Source organism: Phaenicophaeus curvirostris, chromosome 1 (genome assembly GCF_032191515.1).
Source record: "Phaenicophaeus curvirostris isolate KB17595 chromosome 1, BPBGC_Pcur_1.0, whole genome shotgun sequence".
Lineage (NCBI taxonomy): Eukaryota > Metazoa > Chordata > Aves > Cuculiformes > Cuculidae > Phaenicophaeus > Phaenicophaeus curvirostris.
Window position 1 is genome coordinate 4198261 of NC_091392.1, and position 23456 is coordinate 4221716.

At 42.0% G+C, this 23456-nt stretch overlaps 1 protein-coding gene across 2 annotated transcripts in view; it reads right to left on the reverse strand.

Annotated features, from left to right (window-relative positions):
• The window catches only part of SFMBT2 (Scm like with four mbt domains 2), a 120263-nt gene that overhangs the window by 40031 nt on the left and 56776 nt on the right, over positions 1–23456 (reverse strand). For both annotated transcript variants that reach the window (XM_069867146.1, XM_069867056.1), the window contains exons 6-9: positions 22186–22432; positions 15589–15686; positions 2688–2789; positions 1863–2010 (exon numbers count right to left, since the gene is read on the reverse strand). In XM_069867146.1, the coding sequence (XP_069723247.1) occupies positions 1863–2010; positions 2688–2789; positions 15589–15686; positions 22186–22432 (595 nt within the window). The remainder of the gene's footprint in view (positions 1–1862; positions 2011–2687; positions 2790–15588; positions 15687–22185; positions 22433–23456) is intronic.

The window sequence follows — 23456 nt, forward strand, 5'->3', positions numbered from 1 at the left end:
TCCTCTTGTATCAGTCCTGATTATTTCTTTATCCAAAGCTGTTACTATTCAGCTCAAGGGAGACCAGCTCCCTCAGTGAGTATCTGAGCACTTCTCACTTTCCCTCTGCCTTCTTTTTTAGAAGCTTGTCATTTTTCTGGTTGTCTTCTCTTCGAAAGAAATTGTTCCAATATCTGACTATATTTTAGCAACTCAAAGAGTGTATCTGCTGATGGAAGAGTTTTTTGAGGTGCTAAGATGCAGATTTGGCATGCAGCTCTTATATGCAGTACAAGAAATACAGCAGTATACAACATGCATCTATCTGTCACTTGCTTTATGGCTTTTTTAATAGCTTCCCTCCAGGATTTCTCATCTGACAGCAGGAAGCAAACTATTTTAATTAATGAAAAGAGGGGATACTTCCTACTCCAGTCACCAGGCATCCCACCAGAAACCTACCGGCCCCTTGGACTTCATTGTCCAACTTAAGAAATATCCATATGACAGATGCTGCAGATGCTTCTAAAAATGTTGGCATCTAAAAGAGAGTTCACGTGCACTTGACCTATAAAACACTATCTCAGACAGGCTTTGTACTAGCACGGACTGGAAATTATTAGTCCACGACTCTGTAAGGAGAAATGTCTCGCCTATGGTCTACTTCAATTAGTTGGCCTGGGGAAAGCTGCATGTGAATTTGGGGTGGGAAGAGAAATAAAGCATTCCATTTACTTTCATTTTTAGCAACTTTTCCAGCCAATATCAGTGAGCACTTACACATGCACTACCATAACATCGATTTAAGTAGGAAGGAGCTAAAGCATCCAGGCAGCATATTTATTTCAGTAAGAGCAACAGAGTAATCATGGATACATCGTATGCAGCTGCACGCACAGGACTCCAGGACTTTGGTAGGAATTTCAAATTACATGTGCTGAAGAGACACTCTGGATATATAAAAGAGGACTCTGAATCTGGTAGGGAATAACCCTTCACTTCCCTGGGTTTTCCACAATTAAGATAAATCTGTGTGCACAAAATTTAGTGGGATTCTTCTTTGAGGCATTTCTTTTTCTCCTGAGCAACATCAATTTTTGGCAAAGGGTCAACATCCTGCCAGCTTCAAAAATCTAAAATTCTAGAGAACAAACACATTTTTCAACTGAAGAAATATTACTAGAGCACCACAGGTGGTTGTCTGAAACTGCAAGTAATTAACTGTGCTGCTACAAAGTTGGGAAATAGCACGGTCGGAAGCTATTTCTCCTGGCTCTGACCTGAACAGTACCCACAATTTTCCTCACCTAGGATTTTCCAAGACAGCTAAGAAAATGCCTACATGCTTCTACGCAGGCAGCTGTGAGTTTAGTTAAAGAGATTTAGATTTAAAAGCTCTGCTTGGCCTCAAAGTTGTATCAAGGCAGATGCTGTAGGGAGATGCCTCCAGTATAATATGGCTTTTAATGCTACTTTTGCTCTCTACACACAAAAACTGTCTCTAAGATGCACTTTCTAGGAATTCACTGGGCTTTGGTGCAGGCTGCTTCAGACTACAAAGCACACTGACATCTATCTGTCAGTGAGATGAGTTTGCAGAGACATTCGCAGGCTGGTATGAGCCAGAATAGACCCAGTGACTCAAAAGAGCTACTCTGACTTGAAATACAGTCATGCATAAGCTGGTTCAGGAGCAAACAGCACTACAGTTTTAAAGCTAATAAGAATCATAGCATCATTTAGGGTGGAAAAGGCCTTTAATATTACCAAGTCCAACCCTTAAGGGTTGAGCACTGTCAACTCCACCACTATGTCCATAATCACCACAAAGAGGCAAATTTCATTCAGAGAAAACCTGCAGATCACCAGGAATGAATACAAACCCTTGGGAGGTGTGAGATTGACTCCGTTTTTAAGGCACCACTGTATTGGCAAGATCCCTAAGGAATCCGCATGGCAAAGCATTGAGATTTTGCTGGGTTCATGTCTCAAGTCATCAATGGTCACTTGTAAATAATGATTGTTAAAAACCTAAGGAATAAAAAAAGAAGAAAACAAAATCAGAAGTTACATTTACTGTAACATTAAGAAATGTTGACAGTCAAAACAGCCAGGCCCTGGAATCAACTGACTCCCGAAAATAATCCACTCTCGCATAACACTTTTCATCAAAATGTTTCTGCCAAAGAGATCAGAGCTTGAGTTTTAGAGATGGCTAAACTGAGTCAAGGGAAAGTGATGGAGTTCACGGTCACTTGGTGTGCTTACAGATAAGCAGGGACTGAAGGCAATCCTGGAGACCCCACTGCCTTCCTCCTCTCTTGCCTTTGAGAGTGTGGTTTAAATATCCAGGTACACCCTCCATCCAGCTGGTTTGGGTTTTTTTCCCAAAGGTCTCCCAGATACGCAGGGAAATATATATAGATGGAGAGGAGACAGAGATAAAAGAGGGATCTTCTTTTTCAGCATGGAAGTGGTAGAAGGATAATACACTTATCCCCATTGGATCTCAGTGTATATATAGTCACCTGGTGATGCTTACAGGACAGAAACGATTCATTAGTTAGGAACATTCACGGATTTTAAATATCTCTCTTAATGTGTTCTCCAGACAACTGAGTACCACTCTTGAGTTTTCTTTAATGTGGTTGAAATTAGTAAGAGAATCTTAACAAGGCTCTTTTCAGCCCTACCTTCTGGAAGCTCACCTTGGTCACTGATGCAGGACAGATATGAAATGGCTCCCTCATATTCACTGCCTCCAGCTTCATCCCCACAGTGAAGAAGTGGTTTCGCAAATCAGCATGGTCCTGTAGGAAGAGATAAGAAAGAACAATGCATAGTGCATCAGTTCCATCCACTATGGAGAGACTGATACATTTGGATAATGCACAACATAGATGCAAACAGCTCTGGATGGCCCTGATTTGCCCTGATGGGTGTCTGGCTCCTGCAGGGCACCAAAATAAGGACGTAGGCTGGTTTCCATGTACTGCAAGATGGAAATGTTTTTTCTCCAGCCTAGAGACTACAGGTGGACTACGGCCCAGAAAATGAACTCAGACTCAAAATGTGGGCAAGAGAACCCACTGGTGGGGAGACATACAGCCGTGTTCAACTACGTGTGCTCTGCAACACTTTCACCCAGGATCAAACCTGGCTGCACCCAGAAGATTGCAGTTTGGGGGATGGCAGCAGGACGCAATCCCAAAATTCAGAAGCACTCCAGTTTCAACTCCCCAATTTGTCACCAGGTTAGTGTTTAAAATCTATCATATTATTCCATTTCTCATGACCCCTAACAAGTGTAGAAGTTGGCATCCTAATTCCCGAGTAATGATCATATTTTGTGTTCATTCAACAAAAATGCCCTACAGTGTTTCTAAACCTCTGTGTATTAGCCAATACAAGCATAAAAATAGATGATGTTATATTTAATACAAATACAGATGATTCCAAAATACATGTAGAAAACTTGCTATCTAATAAGTGGTTAACAATGTCATTCCCATCTATATTCATTGCTACATGCTGTATTCTTGTTCTAAAATGATATTCTATTGATCCAAAGTTCTATGTCATTATGCTTTCCTTTCCCAAGAACTGTCTTCACTTCTAGACTTAACAACTGCTATTTTGGTATCTTACATTCCTGCTGCCATTAAAAAGAAGGATTTTTACAAGCTCCAACCATGGCTAAATGAACTGCTATTTTCCTCTCAAAAATCTGCAGTGTTACGGAGCATTTTATGTGAGAACCAAAAAGCAGCCACAAAAAAATCATAACAGATTTAGTCTCACAGCAGGAGAAGTATACACTGATGAAGAAACTGAGGAAGGTTTAGCAATAATGGCCCAAAGCCCAGTGAACTAATGGCTTAAGAAGGAACAGACATTCAAAAGCCTGGGTGTCCTACAGTGTAGCATAACCACCAGCCACACTTTTGCTTGTGGGCAGCAGGTTCCATAACACCAAAGTCCCAGAGAGACAGAATCATAGATATTATAGGATGGTTTGGGTTGGAAGGGATCTTAAAGATCATCCAGTTCCAAACCCCCTGCCATGGAAAGGGACACCTTCCACTAGATCAGGTTGCTCAAATCACAACCAACCTAGCCTTGAACACCTCCAGGGATGGGGCAGCCACAACTACCCTGGGCAACTAGTCCCAGTGCCTCACCACCCTCACAGTAGAGAATTTCTTCCTAATATCTAATCTAGATCTCCCCTATTTCAGTTTAAAACTGTTACACCTCATCCTAGCCCTGCACTCCTCTCCCTTTCTCCTGCAGGAGGTCCATTTCTAGCAGCTTGTGACAGTGTGCTTCCTCCCACCCCGAACCTTGCCTTTTCTGAAAGGACTGATTGTGCATATATAACCCTTTTGACATAGACTCCTGACTAAGTCTGAGGCTACGTCTGGATCCAGCCACACTTCTACTCCTCTCTGAGAAAGAGTTTAGAAAGCAGGGGGGTTCTTTTTGAACCTTGTGACTCAAAAGCAGGGTCTCCTTGACAGTTCTGTTTGACCCTATCCTCTGTGCAGTAAATAATCAAATGTACCTTGCCAGAGAATCTTGTTAAACCACTGTCACATTTGCCATCAAACTTTGTAAAATCACTGTTTTAGATTGATAAACACATTGCTGCCTCTCCCTTATGAGTGAAATGCAGCACTTGATGCGCAACATAGCTTTACAAAGAGGATGTTTCATCAAATAAAAGTCTGAACCAGCCTGAAAGAATCTGGCTCCTTGTATACAGAGGTTGCTTTGTACTAGGGATGCGTTGGACAGACAGGTTATCAAACTTGCCATCTTGAGTACTGAAAAGGTTTCAGATGAGAAAACATGATGGCTGTAAAAATCAGACCTTGCCAGCACTGAACTTTACATCACCAAAACCAAAAAGCATCTGCAATGGAGAACTGCCCCCTCCTGCGTGAGGATCCAAGACTTGCATCTCTTAATCCTTAACATTGTAAAGAAAAGGAAATTTTGCAAAATGTACATCTGGAAGCAAGTTTACACTGCAGCCTCTTCCTATCTAAAGTTCCAGGATTCAATCCACGCTTCTACCCAGCTTCGATACATGATAAACCGAGATCCACCGAAGTACTTAATCATGTTTATCTTTAAACATGCAAATAGTTCCATCAGCTTTAAATGATTTGTTGATTGAGACCAAAATAAATTGACCCCAAAACATATTGCTCCTTAATTTTATATGAATCATCCTCTTTAGTTCTTCTCCTTCTATTTGTTTTGGCCTTTATCAAAGGAGAAAAATAATCAGGTAGAAAAAAAAAATAAAAGCTATTAACTTTTAAAACTATTTTACTTCAACGGTATATCTCCTTTTCTCCACGCACTATGTACCTTAGGATCAAATCTCTCTTCTCATTCAGTGTAGCATGCAAACATCTTCCCCATTAAATTAATAGCAAGAGTGAATTCGCAACGGGAATTCATGAGATCTCCCTTCTGAGGGTCAAAATCCTCTCTGAAGCAGGAACGTACATTTGTTTGGAGAAGGGCTGCAGAAATAAAAAGGTTGTCTGTGTTACATGCCATTTTTGAGATGGAACAGCTTTCATGGAGAAAATGCCTTTGTATTGTACCTCTCTGGCAAGCGGTCAGGGTCTGGTTATTTCATCTCTTTTCTTATATTTGCTAAAGACAGGCATCAAAATTTACCAAAGCAGCCTTAGATTTCTGCAGCCACAAAAGGAAAAAAAAAACCAAAAAAACAAACAGATCCTGATGCTGTTCTCCAGTTCCAGTGCTGGAGCTGCATCAGCCAGCAGGGAATTACTTAGGAATTGGCATATGGTCCTCTTCAAAACTCCAATTAATTTACATAATTTCTAAGAATAGGTTGCAGAGAAGTGAAGGCAAAGCTTTTAATTAGTATTAGACTCGAAGTGATACACTGGATAATGAACTGCTCTCTCTTCCCTTTATTCACATTGACAGGAAAGACGCCTGTTTAATAAAAGCAGACACAAGAAGAGAACTGGAGGGGTGAGACTTTCCCCTCGTCCCCACCAGGCTCTGCAGCCAAGCAAAAGAAATGCCTGAAATGATTATGGGTGGCAGAATCCAACCTTTTACAGCTATTTCACAGCATTCAACGCAACCTACAAGGATGTCACTAGCCATTATTTTCTAGCAACTTCTCTAAGTGAGTTTCAATTTTGTTTGAAATGGAGATGAATAGACAGAATATTTTCAATGAGTTGGAGCCTTTTACAGTGAAACTTTACTCCTACTGGCAAGTTAGTGCTTACCAAGAGCAGCCCCATTACCACATGGATTTACACCAGCAGATTATCTTTCCTGGAGTTCACAAGTTCTGAGTATATGATGGAAATACCCTCTAACTGCTGGATGGCAGTTAATTAAGCTGGAGCAACAGTCGATAGGGATACAGACAAGTCCCTTACAGAAAACTAAAAAATCAAGGAAAGTACAATGAATTAACATGGTACAAGCACCATAGTTGCTCATTCAAAGAGTCACAATCTCTAACATGATGGATTACAGCCTGTGACAGCGCTCACAGGTAATGAATGGAAAATTGCATAACCCTCTTGCCTGTTATTTACAGCCCCAACCCACTGACAAAAGCCTTGTCTGTCACAGTTCATGCTACAAAACCCATGAAGCAGCTCAACTCAGCCCCACACTCATAGTTTTAGAGCAGTATGCATTTGCAAATTTGCCAGCATGCACAGGCTGCAACCCTCCAGGCCACTTGTAAGACAACCCCACTTTGATACGCATCTGCATCATTATCTCTGTCTTCATACAGCATGAGTTTCTGCAACCCTTCTGCAAAAACACTGATGGGCTTTGCAACAGCTCATTGCAACCAGCATCACCTGCAGGACAGAAAGCTGGAACATATGAAGGTCAAATAACAAGTCAGCAAGTGTGCTCAAAGGAGGACAAGGCTCCCAATTCCCAACCTTCTTCTTAAGTTACTGAGATAGTTGCATTTCCTCCTTCATAACTAACAAGCCACTAGCGCTACAGGTTTAAAAAATGTCAGGTGACTTGGGAGCCTAAATGTCATCCCAAAAGAGATCCACACACAGATTTGCAAGAGTACTCAGACTTCTAAACATGCAGACAGGTTTTAGCGAAATATCATGGAATGGTTTGGGTTGGAAGGGACCTTAAGGATCATCCTGTCCCAACCCTCTGCTATGGGCAAGGACATCTTCGGTTGGATCAGGTTGCTCAAATCTCAGCCAACCTGGCCTTGAACAGCCCCAGGGCTGGGCCAGCCACAACTTCCCTGGGCAACCTGTCTCAGTGCCTCACCACTCTCACAGTAGAGAATTTCTTCACAATATCTAATCTAAATCTCCCCTCTTTCAGCTTAAAACCCATACCCCTCATCCTATTGCTACACTCCCTGATAAAGAGTCCCTCCTCTGCTTTCCTACAGACCCCCTTCAAGTACTGGAAGGCTGCTATTAAGTACTCGTGTGGGTGACATACTTTAGTCCTAATAATAAAGTCACTAAGCACTGGCTTTTGGTCTTGAACTGAAACAGATATCCTTCAAAAGCATCGGAGTCAGTTGACCTTTCTAGTTCTTAAAACACCTCCCTAAATCTGGCTTCTGCGTATTTCTACTCAAAAAATGTCATCTAAATGTAAATAAACCTAAATTTCTTATGTCACAGCAGTGTTCTTGCCACCAAAGGGTGGAGCTCAGGTAATTTTACAGTGCACTGGGTAATGCAGGTGGAGCAGCTGGCTAAGCTGCTTTTGCTTTGACATTCGGGGAAGCCCTACTATGGACTGGTTGCTCTAGCTGCATCCAAAAACCCAAGGTAGGGTACCACCTTCACGTTGTGAAATGCTCATTTTTAGCCCATTCTGCTCAAGCTACAACACTGGTGTCATCTCATTTTAAACCCAGCAGCTTACACATTCTATATATAAGAGGAAAAGACTCTAATTTTCAAATACCCTAAAACTCAGAGCTTTTTTTTTTTTTTGTCTGGGATAGTCAGATTCACACCATATAGAACACTGCAACTTCGTGCAAAATTCAGAACTAAGTCTGAATGCTGAAGAGTTTCAAAGTAGACTGGCTGATTAGAAACACCGAGTACTTAATAAACGATCGACCTGAGCCTCCTTTAATCCTCACCAACTGTAGCCGTGTGAAATGCTGTTGCCTTCACTGACATTTCTCCTGGTTTACTACTAAAAGACACAGGAGTGGGCTCCATCTCGCATGACTGGAAACATATTATTTGATTCGGGTTTTGTTTTCAAAGAAATCACTTCCCCCAGTGTTTCCTCTAATTCTCCAGGCAACTGACTGCTTCTAATAGCCTAATTTTAATCACAAAGCTCATGTGTGGTAACTAGTCCCAAACAGAGTAATAGCAGTGGTTAAACTGCCTCTACAGGAATCCGGCCTTTGTTTTTTTAATTGAGAAGAAAAAATAAATAAAGAAACAATCCAAAATGCACTCCTCTGCATTATTTGCAGATGAATCAGTCTTGTTTGTGATTCATAAGCTTCCTTTGCTAAGCATGGAGCAATTTTCCCTACAGACACACTCCCTGCAGGGAGACAGAAATTCCCCTCCAAGACAGGAGCAAACTGTCCCTTGGTTTGACAAGTGTAGACACGGAAGACCAAAATGTAGAGGTGTGAGGTAGGATGAAGAGGAAAGGGTGCTGGGAGTGAGGTTTTAGAGATACCGTGATCCTAAAGTAACGAGCATAGGAACTGGCTATGAACTGCACCTACCAAAAAGTCCCTTAAAAACTGCAGATGCTTCTGCCTAGGATCAAATTTAGCCGTAGGGATTGTAAGCTCCTCTTGTTGAATAAAAAATAGTTACCATAGAAACAGCAACATTGCAGAGTAGCCAGTCTAAATCCAAATACACCTTCTCCGTATGGCTCGGCCCGCCACAGATGGCATTAGGGCAAAGATCCCTTCCTACACAGCGCCTGCTTTGATTTGCCTGGGTGGTAGAAGTAGAGGCAGCAAAGGTAAAAGAGACAGATATACATCCATTTGGAGTTTTTGTGTGTATGTGTGTACCTGAAGGTTTTTTTTTAAACATCTCGCAGTAGAATTACGGCCACATCACTCCACAAGTGTTCACTAATGAATCCTGGTTGTGCCACAAGCATTGGTCCCATTCCATAGGTGGGAAAATCAAGCATAAAGGAAAACAGAAGCCGGAACATGAACCTGAGTGCTCAAAATGAAACCATGACTGCCTCTTTTCACACCTCTAAGTAAGTTCCTCAATCATAACTGATTCCTCACAGGCACTTATTTGGATTGAGTCTGTCCTCAATAATGTCATGGCAGTAATAGCTATTGAGAGATCAAGCGATATTTGTTGCAAGATCAGAACAAACTCAGCGTACACTGTAGGCTGCAACCACCCTGCAAAATATCTATGGACCAGTGCTGGCTTATGCTTTCTTTTAGAAAAATCATACCTAAAATCTGTCCATCTAAAGAAATATCACCCAACCCCTATACAGGAGCAGACTCTGGTTGTAGGTGCGCATCAGCCCCTCTCAGTGGAATACATCGACATCTCCAAGGATGCAGGAGACAAGAGCTCACAAAATCATTCACAAAATCCCCCGTACCGAGCCAGGATGCAGTAAGTAAACTGGAACAGGCCCTTTTGCTAATGTCTCACTATTCCAAGACACTCCTGGCATGTAACATCACACATGCTAAACGTACAGCCAGAGGGACAAGGAAGGGTGAAGGACCTGGCTCCCACTCAGCCCATCTGCTTTGCTTGAACTGCTTCTGCCATTTCTCTTCCAACTCTTGACTTCCATACAGTGCTGCCAAAGAGACCCTTGGGGTATCTCAGTTGGGGCTTGGCTTCATCACCTCCTTGGATTGCTCTCCTCACTCTCTCCCTGTCAAAGCACACAGTCAGGAAGGAGCTGTGGCAAGTTTAAAACTTCTCCCTGGTCCACAGAGGTACTACCAGAGTCCATCTCACCTAACTGATAACTTTGATACTGGAGCCATCCTTTCCCCCAAGAGCCACGAAGGCAGCTATGTTGGTAAGGACCTTAGTAGTATATTTCTAGTGATGGTTACTAGGTCTTACAAAGATAAATGGTTTTAATGAGCTGAGACAGGAGTGGGTCAAAAGGCAACTGAACAACAGAGCGATAGGGATGCCATGGCCATGTCCCAGCCAGGCAAATAGCAGTCAGGGAGAAGGGCTGGTGAGTGCTACGGATGGGGAGGAACAGATGGAATATAAATAATCTGGCAGCCTGCAAACAACATGGAGACTCACAGGTTATTAAAGCACAGCGTGCGCAGCAAGGGCCAGCCAAGCCATCAGTGCATGAAGGGGCTGGGGATGGCTTATGTTGGGATTTGGCTTTCAAGTAAAACCAAAAGCACGTTTGTTTATAAGCTACTGCATCAGCACATGCCCATCTATTAGGAGGGCTGAAGGCAGGAAAACTGTTGGACCTCAAGTCTGTTCATATAGCCAGGTCAGGATTGTCTTTGAGTAGAAAGTAACACTTGTTTTTTTCTATCTTACACTTAAACTTCTCCAGAATACCAAATAATAGAGGAAAACACCCTAAAACATCCAAAAGTTTTATTAACTTTTGAGATATGTTGTCCTCTTTAAAAAGAGATCAAAGTCTTGGAGATACAATCCATCTTACTCTTGAAATTAAAATGCACAATTCACCTGATGGAAAAACTATATTTCAGAGGGAAGGAAGGAGTCCTGTTTAACATTTGTCTTGATACTTTTGAGCGTAGAACTAGAACCACCACTCTATCCTGAATTTTCAGGGGTAGCTCTTGCCTGGGTGATGGGTAGTTCCTTCATGACTCTCCTTGGGAGAGATTTGTCCCAACTGATTCCTTCTATGTCACTAGTTCTACCATTAATTAATATTATCACTGATTACAGAAAGCATCCAAAAGCTCCAGTCAGAAAAAGGGGCATGGCGGGCTAGGCATAGTGTAGAGCTTTTTTTGCCAGAGAGAACGATTTTGAGTTGGAAAGAAACAACAACAACTTAAGGAAAGGAGGACCAGAGGGTAGAGACAAGAGGAATGGGAGCAAACGCTGTAAATCAAGGATTGTCACCTGTCTTAGATAACACCTCTCTTCAAGCAGTTTAACAGAGTTTGGGTTAGCTGTGTGGCTGGTGACAGCTCCACCCAAGCTGGTTATGAGGACCCACTTTATAGCAGTTGGGGAGAATTGGAAACAGGATGCCCATAGGCAACATCTATGGAGTGATGATACGCACCCTAAATCCTGGGTGTATCCTACAGATACGGCACAGGAGACCAGGGGAAGCATAGGAGGATGTCAGGGAAGATCCCAGGATGCTATCTGCCTCTCTCCAGGTAACATGATCCCATGACCTGTGTGAAGCACTGATCTTACCAAGCCACAAGGCTCTAACTCTAAAAAATGTATTGATTCATAAATATTAGGTCTAGAAGGTGCTGCATTTAGAGTACAGATTTCTGAAGCTAGGCTCTATCTTAGAGAGCACCAGCAATGCCACCACTGAAGCAAACCGCTGAAATTGTCACACTTAACTTGAAACCAGGTCCCAGTTAACAGTTTGACCATGTCTATTCATACCCAAAGCCCTGGCCATTTTCTCAGGCGTCCTCTGAAGCCTAAGCCATCATCTATGACCAGAACCCAGCTAAGCATGGGTGATCCTCACAGCACCCTGAAATCAGAGCAGAAACAGCAAAGGAAACATCTCCTTGTGCTGTAAGCCTTTCAGAAGGATTTGTGCTCCTACACCATCGAAATACCCTTGAAAATCCTGTCTGTATTTAGTTTTCTTTAAGGATTAACATATTTTCTGAAAAGAACAGAACAACAAAATAGCGGGCGTATTGCAAAAAGCTTTTGTGAAGAAGAAACTTATTCCAGGAGGTGCAGTTTGCAAAACACTTTGTTTAGTAGCTATATAATAGCAGCATTTTCTGGCAGTTGAACATCATGTTCCTTCTCAGAGGATCCTAAAGCATTTTACAAACACTTTCAACATATGGTCAAGTGTAAAATAGCTCCAGAAAAAAAAAAAAAAAAGGCTTTGCAGCCTTCTCCCTGATTTTTGCAACCAGCTCATGTGGTCTGGTAGCTGCTAGCCTCTCCTTGGGTGCCAAGAAGGGATAAGGGTTGCACTTTGGCAAAGGACTTTTGGATCTGCTGCCAAAGATGACCACATCCACATTCAGCTCTGCCACACTTCTAAACGTTGATGATTCAGTCAAATCCATGATCTGTGGGGTCTCAGGCAGAACCCAACTCTATTACACAAAGAGCAACACCACTGACAGCAACAACGGGCTGACAGATCCATAAAAGGACCCACTTGTCACACTGAAAATGCAGACCTACTTTCTCAGCAGCACCACCCAGGACTAATTTGATGGTCCAGAAGTGACACTGCCCAAAGTCATGCACAGTTCAAAGGACAACACTAATTTAAGCCATAATCCAGCCAAATGTGCATGTGCTTACCCTAGGGACCACTCATGCCTGTAATGCAAGCATGCACCTACACGCTCTCCTCAGTGATGAATTTCTGTAGGGAAATGTGGAATATAATTGCTCGGTGTGCAGTTTATCATATCCGCCAAAGTAAACATTTCCAGCTTTCCAGAAGATCTTTAACAGTTGCCAGCTGTCAAACCCTATGTTTTATATCTCATCTAACACATGACAGTTACAGTAGCACAAAGCCCCAGGCATCATGTAGAGACGTTACTTCTGCACTGTTTACAAAAAATAAAATCTTACAACTGTTTAAAAAAAAAAGACACCTTTGGATTAGACACTTTCTGCTAGTATCTGGGATTCTCCCTGAAGGACCCACACATAAATATTGGCTTATCTTGTAAGATCAGACAAGTGTCCTCTCTTATAGTCTCCTAAAGCCTTTCCTTAACACATGTTGATGGCTCTTCATCAGCGAATGCAGGGATAGGATGAGGGGTAAGGGTTTCAGCCTGAAAGAGGGGGGATTTAGATAAGACACTACGAAGAATTTTTTTCATGTGAGGCTGGTGGAGCACTGGCACAGGTTGCACAGAGAAGTCACGGATGCCTCATCCCTGGAGGTGCTCAAGGCCAGCCTTGAGCTGAGGCTTTGAGCAACCTGAACTAGTAGACAGTGTCCCTGCCCACAGCACGTAGGTTGGAACTGGATGATCTTTAAGATCTCTTCCAACCCAAACCATTCTGTGATTCTGTATTTATATTCTTACTAGAGGAAGACATGGCCACAGACATGGAGAGGGGCTCTCATTTTTTTCCTTAATTAAGAGGCACAAGGTGGGGCTGATTCACCCAATGGGCAGAAGAAAATGATGTCCATACAAAATAAGTTATTCATCCTCCTGCATTTTCAGCACCAGAAACAGGAGCTTAGATAACACTAGACTCTGAATTCACCTTGCTTTATGCTCAGCTTCCACATTAAAAAATAAGAAGCCCTATTGACCTAATCATAGAATAATCTGGGTTAGAAGGGATCTTAAAGATCATCTATAGTTCCATCCCTGCTGCCATGGGCAGGGACATGTCCTGCTAGATCAGGCTGCCCATGGCCCCATCCAACCTGGCCTTAAACACCTCTAGGGATGGGGCAGCCACAACTTCCCTGGGCAACATGTGCCAGTGCCTCATCACTCTCATGGTGAAGAAATTCCTCCTTATGTCTAGTCTAAATCGGCTCCTCTCCAGTTTATACCCATTGCTTCTAGTCCTATCACTACAAGCCTTTGTGAACAGTCCCTCCCCAGCTTTCTTGTAGGCCCCCTTTTAGGTACTGGAAGGTCGCTATAAGGTCTCCTCAGAGCCTTCTCTTCTCCAGGCTGAACAACTCCAACTCTCTCTCCTGCCTTTTAGTCACACTGGGCCTCAAAGTAACTCTCCTCTTGGACCATACAAGCATTCCAACATTTTGCATTGTCTTCTAAGGAAATATCTGCAACCTCCAAACCACGTGGCACGGCAACCGCGATTTGCTGAATTTTAATTTATGACCCTCATGCAATAATTAAAATAAGTGGTTATAAGTCTGGCATGCTGAGAAGAGACAGCAAAACAGCTGTTAGTTACAAACTTTAAGAAAAGGATGTTTTATGAACCTCATCAGAAACATTCTTCACTCTTTCACATAGACAGGAAGAAAATTTACACATTAGGCATTCTCTATTGTGATTTAATCCCTGCCCCACACAATGCATTTTTGATCTGGAAATTGCACATGCAAACTTTAACAGAGTTGGCAGATTGAAGTGTTGTATGACACAAATGGCGAAGAAGCAAACTCTCCACGTGCCACTCCCATCACAACATGGGGCTTCTCAAACCCACATTCATGCCAAAAGTCAACTCACAAATCTTCCCACTTCTAGCCTAGCAGAGCTTTCACACTGTAAGCAAATGAGCCACTGCCTGGGCCATCAGCAAAGCATTCAGAAATTAATGTTGATAATTCAAGTGCATCTCAGCTGGCAGAGGAGGCTGGATTCCTCACAGGAAACTGTCAGCCTGTGCCTGCAGAAAGGCTGATGTTGGCACCAGGGTTTTCCATCATATCAGCCAGCACGGGACACAATGAGTGCCGCCTTCTTCCAATCAGAGTCATTTAGGTTAAACCATAAGCCTAACATTGCCAAGTCCACCACTAAACCATGCCCCTATATGCCACAATTACATGTGAATTGCATCAAGTGCATGGATATTTTGGGGTATCCCAGTGCAATGGTGCTTAAGGGCAGGGAAGGGATCCAGAGGGTCAAGCCAGGATTAGTGGTGTGGAAAGCACTGTGGTCCACCAAGTCCCCAAGCAGAAGGTGACACTGGAGACACTGGGGCACTGCTGTGCTTCAACACATCTCCCTGAGGGTGGATGAGATGCTGAGAGGCTGAGGTTTAATGAATGATAGGAATGGTTGGACTCGATGATCCAGTGGGTCTTTTCCAACCTAGTGATTCTGTGAATCTGCACTGCCCATCACACTGCAGTAAGGATGAAACTGTTATAAATCAGCCAGGCACAGCTGGAGATCAGGATTATCTGGAGCCGTCATGATTAACAGCAGTGTAGATCTGGATTGGAAATTAAAGCTGGTGCCTCAGGGCTGAAGCACATCTCTAACTATTAAAAATCAGAGAGAGGAAAAAAAAAATAGAAGTGGGAGCAAAATTATTTCCCACTTCCACTACTGGTCCCTGAAGGAGGTTTCTGTGCCTTGCAAGCAGATGAAAACTTTGGTGCGAGGCTTATAGAAATCTGTCCAGATTATGTCAACAGTCATGTTCATAACCTTACAATTTCACAGTTGTACACAATGTCTTTGTACAGGTCTAACAGAATAAGACACATTGAAAATGACATTGGTGAAATCAGTGCTGATCACCTTCAGCATCTAGAAAACAGACTGCAAGAAATCATTTCTCATAATGGAAAGTCCACACATAAAACTGCTTTTGATACAAACACCTCGCCTGTGATGTATTAGAGCAACAGCCTTTTCTGCAGAAGTTTAAGATAAGCCATATCTTTTACCTTGAATACTTCCATTGGAAGAGGAAAATTTGCTGCATCATTAAGGGATTTTTCCAGAGCGCTTTTCCACTCAGATATAGTCTTCAGAGAATAGATATCTAAAGCAATGACAACAAAGAAAAAAAAAAAATAAACAAAAAACCCCAAGAGGTGACTGTTAGGGGATCAAACATTTTTGAAAGACTTCAGTTCCTATGTCATACAAATGCATAGTACAAGCAAAATGAATAGTGTATATTCCAAGCTGTACAGCGTGGATAAATTCAACACAAAAGCAACTAGCAGGGACACATTTGAGGAAGATTGTGCTTTATATCCTGAAGTAAAACCCAGAAAAACACACAACTTTCATCTTCTGTTGAAGAAATGAGAACACTGTTCTCTTATTACTTGAAAATAACAAAAACTCTCCTTTGATTTTCAGTTCTCAAAATATCTGATGTTTTCCAGTTTGAGAAGCCTCAGGTCTTCAGCCAACATTAGTTAAATTTGAACAAAGTCAGAAATACCTTTACCAAGGCTTCTATTAACTTAAAAGCCTTTTTTTTATTGCAAGTTGTTTTTTCTGGGGGGTGTGGGGAGGGAAGGTGAGAAGGGAGATTTAAGGTAGATTTCTACGCAGACTCATTTGTTGGTAACATGCTCAATCCAGACCACCACACCAATTCAAAGACTTACACCTATGAATTTTCATCATCATACTTTTAAGCAACATCTCTATGCAGATTCACATTGCTTTCAGTGAGTTTCTTTAAATAGGTTTAATATTATTAAATCATTACATTAACAAGCCCTTTATGGTTCAGTGCAGTGAAATGCCTATGAATCATCAAAGGAAACAATGTAGGAAACAATGCTGTGAAGAAAAATATTATATTGGATTCACTTCTGACCTAGAAAACATACTGTTACCCACACATAACAAGCTATTGCTGAATGTTCATATCAAGGCCTTAAACATACAAGATACGTAGATTGACTGCAACAATTATTAAAATGGAAATTAAAATTTACTCAATAACAAACTTGAACCTCGATAGACAGCAAGTAGTGTGAAGCTTTTCTTCTGTCAATTTGGCTGCATACACACCACAGGTCAATTTGGCCCAATTTGCATTTAAATTCTGTATATCTAATAATCAAATATATTACTAGGTAGCAAAGATTTACTGCTGTATCTTAGAGTTCCACAGGTGGAAATAAAAATATGTATAAAAAAAGGAATTGGCAAGCACTGTTTCCACCTAGCACTGACGGTACAAGAGAATTTTATGCTCTGATCTCAACAGATTTAAGACCTTATCAAAATAGGATTTGTAGAATCACTCACTGGAAGTGGATATATTTATACTTCTATTATATCAAACCTCACTACTTCAGAACAGACATCAAGGATATGCATATGAATTTAAACACACTTAAAAGGAAATGCTAACCTTTCAGGGTATTTTGAATTCCTCAACTGCTCAGTTATTAACAGGAATATACATTTCAAGTCTTTGTTTACAGCACATACAGCGGTCACAAGTGTTAAGTAGCGCACTCTTTATCTAATTGTTCATTATTTTACAGCCTCCAGTTCTCCCTTACTTGCTAAAGCTCTGATTGGCTTGAAGAACAGGGAGGGAAACAACTCAGCTTGCTTCTTGCTTTTTGGCTTAAATGACGCCAAACAGGGAAATACTCAGTAAAACATGATTTTTCCCCAAGCTACAGCCAGCTTGTTGTTTCAACTAATAAAAAGTCTAAGTTTTCACTGGATGCTCCTTTGCTCCCTGGACAGAACAAGCTGAAAACAGACCCTCATTCTCTACCATGGTAACACTGAAGCATAGGAATCATAGAATGGTTTGAGTTGGAAAGGACCTTAAAGATCATCTAATTCCAATCCCCCTGCCATGGACAGGGACACCTCCCACTAGATCAGGCTTCTCAAGGTCCCATCCAACCTGGCCTTGAACACTTTCAGGGATGAGGCACCCATGACTTCTCTGTGCAACCTGTGCCAGTGCCTCACCACCCTCATTGTGAAGAATTTCTTCCTTATGTCTACTCTAAATCTTCCCCTTTCTATTTTTCAGCCACAGGAAAGAAGAAGAAAGTGGCATTTTGGGTGATTTTGCCCAAAATCAGTGAAGAAAATCAGCACTTCTTTGGGCAGTTTCAACCAAGTTTGAGAGATAAAGACAACTCAAATGGTTTCAATAACCTGCAAGCAATATTGTATGCGCATTTTATTAGTGGCAGCTAGCTTATGCTGGCAAGTATACGGACACTAAATCGCATGGTTAAAAGAGCATAAAGCATTTTGTTTAAGTGATAGGGTTGCAGGTAATTGAATGAAGTGTACTGTGTCAACTAGTATTTAGGTTAACAAGGAGCGAGCAATTAAAATGACTCCCAATTTATCTTTAGAAAGAAAGTTACATAAAATGAGATGATCTCTTTCTGCATAAGCAACAGAGGCCAGACCACCAGTGGCTCTGCATCAAGCAGTCTGTGCTGATTTGCACTAGCAAGTGGGCTTATTTTGGATTCAGATATACATCTGAGGGGAAAAAAACATACTATGACCCCTTTCCTTCAGTTAAAAGGGCTCACAAGACATACAAACCCCCTGAAATTTGGTTTTTTTTGGAGAAGACAGCCAGCATGCTATTTCCTAAGGTCCCTCTCGCACATTCTTGTACGTTAAGTGGGTGCTAGGACATAGATGGCTTCAGAAGAGAGACACAAAATACTGTAGACACTTGGATACAGGGGATCTCCTTCATATGAGATGCTCTGCATCTTTAAAGACTGACCTCAAGTTACTAAGGAAGGTGAAACTCAACAACACAGGTCCCAGAGGTGGATCAACACAAAAAAAATCATAACCCAGACACAAAAGGAAATAAAGCTGAAAGTGCATAAACTGCATCCAAGTCAAGGGCAGGCAAAGTACTGTCAGCCTGCAGAACTGATGGACAAACTGGACATCCTCATTCGAAAGCAACTGAACTTACAGCTGGATTTGGGAGGAGCAGCACATCCTAAGCACATCTTTGGAGGAGATTCATTACAGCTTTCATACACAGCCTAAGGTGGTTCCTTTTATGAGTCAAGAAGTAATCTCAACTGATTTCAGATGTTCAAAGGTTAAACAACCAGGTCTGTTTTCACTGCTTTCTATCCCGAGTGGAAAAAAAAAAAGAAGGCTTACGAAGATGTCATTTCTTCTAATCTATGTTAGATATATCTTAGGGATGGAAGTATGGATGGATGCATACAGGGATAGATAGATAGATAGATAGACAGACAGACAGACAGATAGATAGATAGATATTATGGAGACAGAGAGAGAGAAACATAGAATCAATTAGGTTGGAAAAGACCTTTAAGGTAAAGTCCAACTGTAAACCTAACACTGCCAAATTCATCACTAAACCTTGTCCCTAAGAACACACTGACACCTGATTTAAATACCTCCAGGGATGGTGACTCAACTACTTCCCTGGGCAGCCTGTTCCAACACTTGACAAACCTTTCAGTGAAGAAATTCTTCCTAATATCCAAATCTGAACCTCTGCTGGTGCAACTTGAGGCCATTTCCTCTCATCCTATCACTTGTTACTTGGGAGAAGAGACCAGCACCCACCCTGCTACAACCTCCTTTCAGGTAGTTGTAGGTAGTGATAAGGTCTCCCCTCAGCCTCCTTTTCTCCAGACTAAACAACCCCAGTTCCCTCAGCTGTTCCTCACAAGAACTGTTTTTCAGGCCCTTCAGCAGTTTTATTGTCCTACTCTGGGTGCACTCCAGCAGCAAGATGTCTTTCTTTATGAGCATGTTGATGTTACATGTACATTAAATGGCTGATATAGTCCACCATGTCTGAGGTGGAACAACAAGCCTTTCTGCCTTGAAGTCATCAGATTCCTTTGGACCGGCTACTCGCTGGAGTGCAGAGCCTGACAACTGGGTAGACCAGAAGAGGGGTGAGAGGGGGAGCATCAAAAAAGCACATTAGAGAGCAGTGTTCAGGAAAGGAATTGTGAGAAAATTGAAGGGTCCAGACCCAAAGGGTCTTTTCTCAGCAAACTCCTATTGAGACACAACTTCAAGAAATGTAAAGTAATGACCACCCTACATAAGTCAATGAAAGTCAGGAAGATGATCTGTGGCATTGAATTCATTAAGAACAACAATCACTAAAAAGTGAATGACCTTAGAAAAGCCAAGGAGAGGAAACAGATATCAGATAAAGACTGATGAGAATGAGAGAAAGAAAAAAAGGAAATTTAAAAATCAAGGAGAGGGAAGAAGAAAAATAAACAACTTTAGCAAATAAAGAGTCCAATAACAAGCTTAGAGACAAGACAACTGAAAAAAATGAAAAGAAAAAAAAAGGCAGAGGGTATGTGGAATTTATAGAGAAGGAAGCACAGTTTGATAAAAAGAGGAAAGAGTATAAAGAGAATGGAATAAACAAAAAAGAAGCATAAATCTCATTTGGGCTATTTCTGTATTGATTCACCAAACCTTTTCAGGGCTAGAGGGTTCAAAGACAGTCAATGAAAAAGTGCCTCTCTGTAAAGCAAATACTCTTTAAAATAGCACAGTGAGTGATATTCATGCTCTCCAGCATTCCCATCTAATTTAGAAGTGACCGGGAACATTGATTCCTACCTATCAGTAAAGAACACCACATGCTTCCAAAAAGCATTTGAGACCCCAATTTTGACCCAAGACCCAGACAGACTTGCGAACATGACAACTGCATGCATTGAGGTAACCTCTCTGAATCAGGTGCGATGGGCAGGAACCACATCAGAAACACCTACCCAAAAGGATGCTACCTTTCTGCTATCATTTGATATTCATGGAAGAATTTCACCCACGGAAAATGAGGCATGGACACATACACATGAAAAGGTAGAATAGGTCTGTGGGGCCAAAATCTGTGTCTTAACCAAGAAAGCACCTCATCCCTCAAAGGAAGCAGTAGTTCTGCAGCACCCAGCCTGGAGGTGCAAAGAGCCAGCAAATGGGGGCCGTGCTTCACAGGACTTGGCAAACAACTTTGCAGCCCCAAGTATAAGCCACAGCATTATAAAAAAATACACTGCAGACTTTCTGCTCCAAAGACTGTGCATGCAACAGTTTAAGCTGTCATGTTTAACCAAATCCCTAACTCCAAAAAAAGTCAAGTCAACAAACTTAACCAACTCGGCCAATTCAAGTCAAATCAACACAGACCCAAACACCCTGAATAGAGAGAAAGAGAGACCTTCACTAAGTTTTGATAGATAATATTGGGTCCTGGAAGAAATTCACCCTCCCAGTCATCCCTGACTGTAATGGAGTAAGGCCTGGATGGAAACGTATCTCCAAAGCCAGCCCCATAACCCATCAGTGACTGCCTCTGTAAGTGTTTCTCCACGAGGCTTCAAGCAGCCGAGTCCCTAATCCACACTCTGCTTGCTAAACCTTAGTACTGCTTAGTCTTCCCCTACACTCACCTTCGCACTCCTGCTTACCCTGATGATTTGATCCTGCTCGTTTCCTCAAAACCAGTCTCACTGTTTGAAGTCTGGTTCAAGCTGATTCCTAAGCTCTACTCTTGTCCAGACTCCTGGCTCAGCCTGCTTGCACGCAACTCTTCTGCACAGCGCAGTTCCCTCGAGTCTCTCCTACCCTGGATTTGTGACCTCCAGTTTTTGACCACAGAGTGGCTTAACTGCACTCCCTATCTCCCTCCTTGCAAGCTGGTTTGAACACTAAACTCAACTCTAGAGAACTTCTTCTCCAAGTTGCCATCTCCTGACGGTGAATCTGGTCTGATGTGTTTGCTACATTTCGCTCACTTGGAGAAAACACAGGAAATCATCAGTAGTCCCTGAAATATGCATCCGTCCTTACTCAAAGGGGTATTTTCTTACCTTCTATCAACAGACACCCCATAACTCCTCAATAAGCAGACTAACATGGACCGGGCAGTCAAGCCCAGCATCCTCAACCTGCTTCCTGACTTGTTACACGTAAGCCAGGCCTCACTTGGCAGATATACAGCAACATTACAGCAGAATACAAAACACCTGTGTTAGAGGGACCATGATGGTCCCAAAACACTTTCTCCGGACCCAGGAAATTTTATGGAGCTCTACCGCTACCAAAGAGAAATCAGTGTGGCCATGGTAAGACAAACAGACATGAGGTATTTGGTTTTGGGAGGGGAAAATATGTATATTTTTCAGTATATGCTGAGAAGCGTCACATACAAGTTGATTTGGACAGTGGAAGCCTCCACCAGGTACATGCTTAGACCAAACCCATTAGCTCTGCCTTTTGAGGGTACAATGCACAAAGCTGCTTTCATTGGACACTGTTTCCTTCCAGAAGTGAGCTAGGCTGAACAGAATTTATTAAATAAATGCAGTACAGTTTACCTGACCCATTCTGAACCCAAGTCAGATGGCTCTCACATGCCATCTGTGCTACAGCAAGAAACTACTGTCAAAGCAATGTGAATGCTAGAGAAGAAGAAAAGGGTTGCACAAGCATCTCAAAGCACCAGTAAAAGCCACAAAGGGAAGTAGTATTTTTAGGAGGCTCTTTACCTGCAGGTGGGTCCATTCTGTATTTATTCTCTTGACACCAACCGACTGGTCGAAGTCTGCAATCCAAGTAAAACAACCACTGGTCATAGGATTCAGTCTCCTCCAATCCCACATAGCGAAGGCGTAATCTTCCTCCAACATTTTCAACCACACTAACTATCCAGTACTGAAAGGGATTCTGGGAATCCTGCAGCTCTATTAAGGAATCAACTGTAATGAGGTCTACAGGGTTTTTTCCTCGCAGAGGCTGTTTGAATAGAAGCAAAACTCCTTATTTTAAACTTTATTTGAAGACTTCTCAAGGAAACAGATGACAGCAGAAGATTATTTTTGTTTTTCACACCATCATCCAAGCGATCAGCAAACAGTCTGTTCTTCTTCTATTTTACCCAATGTCTTCCAAGTGCATATTCAGAAGTAAAACAGAAAACAACAGTTGTGCTAATTTCTCAACCGACATCATCAACAACAACAAAAAAGAATAATAAAAGGTGGAACAGCTCATATGGTATATCCAACTTAAAATTCTCCTGAACAACTTGAAGCCCAGTTATACGGGAGGATTTCAAACCAAATTCTCACTGATTGCAGCTGATAAGAACCAATGACAGGACTGGACACCAGTGTTTACCTAAAAGACTAATTTGGGCTCTACCCTAAAATTGTCCTCTGTGCACTGATCTTTCCCACCAAAGGCTTTATTTTGCTCCTAATGGCATGCAGAGAAAATTATTCTTCACTCCCACAGCTGTAAGAGTTTATGGTAGTTACTCCAAATCCCAAAGCCAACGGTACCTTCCCATCAGCTTAAATGGCCTTGGGATCAAAGCCACCATGCCCAACAAACCCCGTGTTTGAACGATATTGTTTGCTTACTCACAGTGTTTTCTGTGATGGCAGTTTTGCAACCATTTAGACATGTGCTTAACTTTACACCTGCAAAGCTGCCAACCGCAAGCATTAAAAAACCATGAGATGCTTTGCAAAATGATACCTTTGGGGCTTAGTGTTTCATTTTGTGATTGTAAGCACCTCTGTGTTGCCGAGCTCTTCTCCACTAGTCTAACAGTGAGATTTGTTTTTTCTTTTAAATGCAAGTTCCAATTCTTACATGATTTCTCAATTCCAGGGCTTTAAGAGCAGCACTAAAACACACCCCAAGAGTTGGAAGCATTGGTCCCCAAAGAATATGCTAAGCACCAGCAAAACATATTAAAAATAAGGACTTATTTTGTCCTATGCTTTTGTCCCACTTCTACTTAATTAAACAA